This window comes from Camelina sativa, chromosome 8 (assembly GCF_000633955.1).
Source record: "Camelina sativa cultivar DH55 chromosome 8, Cs, whole genome shotgun sequence".
Classification (NCBI taxonomy): domain Eukaryota; kingdom Viridiplantae; phylum Streptophyta; class Magnoliopsida; order Brassicales; family Brassicaceae; genus Camelina; species Camelina sativa.
In genome coordinates, this window is record NC_025692.1 from 1,362,853 (window position 1) to 1,365,734 (window position 2,882).

The 2,882-nt window shown below is 42.5% G+C and overlaps 1 protein-coding gene across 1 annotated transcript in view; it reads left to right on the plus strand.

The window, feature by feature from the left end:
* LOC104705512 (DDT domain-containing protein PTM-like) overlaps window positions 264-2,882 on the plus strand; it is a 10,992-nt gene continuing 8,373 nt past the window's right edge. Inside the window, exons 1-2 of the mRNA XM_010421529.2 lie at window positions 264-2,065; window positions 2,173-2,787. Coding sequence (XP_010419831.1) covers window positions 621-2,065; window positions 2,173-2,787 — 2,060 coding nt within the window. The 5' untranslated portion in view covers window positions 264-620. The remainder of the gene's footprint in view (window positions 2,066-2,172; window positions 2,788-2,882) is intronic.

Sequence of the window (2,882 nt, forward strand, 5' to 3'; positions counted from 1 at the left end):
GGGACGGTTCGATCTCGCGATTCGTCTGGATTTTTCGAGATCGTTTACGAGAACGGCGTCACGGAGATTTCGGAATTGGCTGAGGTTGTTTCTCTCGTGATGGGAGAAGATAAATCCCAGGAGATTTCGTTTCCAGTGAAGAAGAGAGTTGGTAGGAAACCGAAGAAGCGTTCTCGTGTCGCGAGGATGAAGGAGATCAAACGAGGTAGCTCTGGTTTGAATGAGGTAAATGTCGATTTAAATGACGGGGTTACGANGATGGCCTTCTCTTCCTAACATTGACCAACCCGTCTTTGTTTCTTTCTTTCTTCTCATCACTCTTAGAGACAAGAGAGAGAGAGAGAATTCGTTAAGGCGTTTCGTTTTGTTTCTCTGTAGAAGAAGAAGAAGAAGAAGAAGAATTCTCTTTCAATTTTTTTTTTTCTTTTTTGGAGAAATTAGAAGAGAGAGAATCTCTATCCTTCTCTCTCTCTCCTTGCACGTTGCAAGCGTTTCTAGAAAAAAAAAAAAAAGTGAAAACCCCAGCATCCCTTTCACCTGACTTTGGCTATGGGTTTTCTCTGATTCGCTTGTTTCGTGAAGCGAGAGCGAGCTTTTTTATTTGTTTGTTTGTAGCACAAATGGAATTGGTGGGAAAAGTGGTTAACAAAGAGATCCAAGGGATTGGGTTTTGCTCCGGGACGGTTCGATCTCGCGATTCGTCTGGATTTTTCGAGATCGTTTACGAGAACGGCGTCACGGAGATTTCGGAATTGGCTGAGGTTGTTTCTCTCGTGATGGGAGAAGATAAATCCCAGGAGATTTCGTTTCCAGTGAAGAAGAGAGTTGGTAGGAAACCGAAGAAGCGTTCTCGTGTCGCGAGGATGAAGGAGATCAAACGAGGTAGCTCTGGTTTGAATGAGGTAAATGTCGATTTAAATGACGGGGTTACGAAGGTTGATTCGGGAGTTAGTGATGTCAATTTGAGAGGGAATGTTGATTTGAATTGTGGTCCTGTGGAAACCCTAGGTAGGACATGGGATTCTGTGAAGGATTTGAATAGGACGGTTCCCGAATCGAAAACTGGGTTTGATCTGTCTACTGGGTTGGATTTGAATCCGAATGATGGTTTAGGTTTGATTAATGTGAATATCGATTACGAGGAGAATTGTAGTGACCAAAGGAGGAGATATATTGATCTGAACGTGGATGCGAGCTGTGATTTGGACAATGCTGGTGTCTTTGATTTGAATGCACCCAAGAGGGAGGGAGGATTTGATTTGAACGTTGAGGTTGATGTAGAGAACATCAAGGATGGCGAGTGCGTTCAAGTGAATGGAAATGGCATAGTTCAAGAAATCATCATGAAGGACGAAAATGGTGTTCAGGAGACTGGAGAATATAAAGAAGTTCATGTCGCTGAAGTATCTAGCGCTCAGCTTTTGGAGGAGATACAGAAGCAGAACATTGTTCAACTACAAGATCTCAACACTCCTTATTCTAACGGTGCTGAGAAGGATCATGATCTGCCTGAGCATGATTCTAAGACTGTTGATGAGTCTCTCTCTGATATTGGAAATTCAGATGAATATACGAGTGGTAGGAGGAAAAGAAGAAAAGGTGCGGACAATCCAAAATTCACCAGTGAACCTCGGTTGAGAAGAAGCGCTCGTAGAAGGTTAGCTCGATCTCCTGTTAGTAGCACTGTAAAAGCTTGCTTAGTCGATGAAGTATCCCCTTCCCCTTCAGTTAGTAGTCTGACAGAGGAGAAAACTTGGACCCTTGATGGAAAAACTGAGAATATTTCTGAGCTTCCGCCAAAGCCACAATTACCTCCATCTTCGCATCTTTTGAATTTAGACGGTCTTCCCATACTTGACGTCTTTACTGCTTACTCTTGTCTGAGGTCTTTCAGTACTTTGCTGTTTTTGAGTCCCTTTGAGTTGAAGGATTTTGTGGAAGCATTGAGGTGCACGTCTCCCAGTCTGTTATTTGATAGCATCCATGTTGCTGTCTTACAAATATTAAGAAAACATCTGAAACAACTCGCTGCTGAAGGTGACTCATCTGCCGCTTCTTGCTTGAGGTATACTTTTATTTTCTTTCTTGAGTAGTTTAGTTTTACTGTTGTTTTATGGATATGAAGCTTCTCTTGTTTTGGTTTTCATGCTTTGTTGGTGGTGTTGAATGCAGGAGTCTTGATTGGGAGACGTTGGATCTGGTTACTTATCCCCTTTTTGTGGTCGAATACCTACTATTTTCTGGCACTAAAGACAACCCTGTATTGGATCTTACTCAGTCGAACTTTTTCAGAAATGAGTATTTCAGACAACCCGCGAATCTGAAAATTGAGATACTTGGTCGTTTGTGCGAAGATATGACAGATGCTGAGGTTGTGAAGTCAGAGCTTAATAAAAGATCCTTTGCAGTGGAGTTTGAAATGGAACTTGATAGGAAGACAAACACAGAAATGCGACGCAGAAAGCGAGCTATGATGGAGCTGGCAGATGATTTATCTTTAAATAATGGGGTCATGGATACCTCATTTGACCGGAACAGTGATGACTGCTGTTTTTGTAAAATGGATGGGAGCTTACTGTGCTGTGATGGTTGTCCTGCTGCCTATCACTCTAAGTGTGTCGGTCTTGCCAGTCACCTTTTGCCTGAGGGTGACTGGTACTGTCCTGAATGTGCATTTGATCGGCGTGTACCAGGATTGAAGCCTGAAAAGCAAATTCGAGGAGCAGAGTTTATAGAGATTGATCCGCATGGCCGAAAATACTACAGCAGTTGTGGCTACTTATTGGTGTAAGTCTCTTTCTTTGGTTCTCTTATCTAAGGAGGGCTAATGCACGATCTCAGTGGGATCGATATTGTTGATTTACCACTATAAATAAATATAA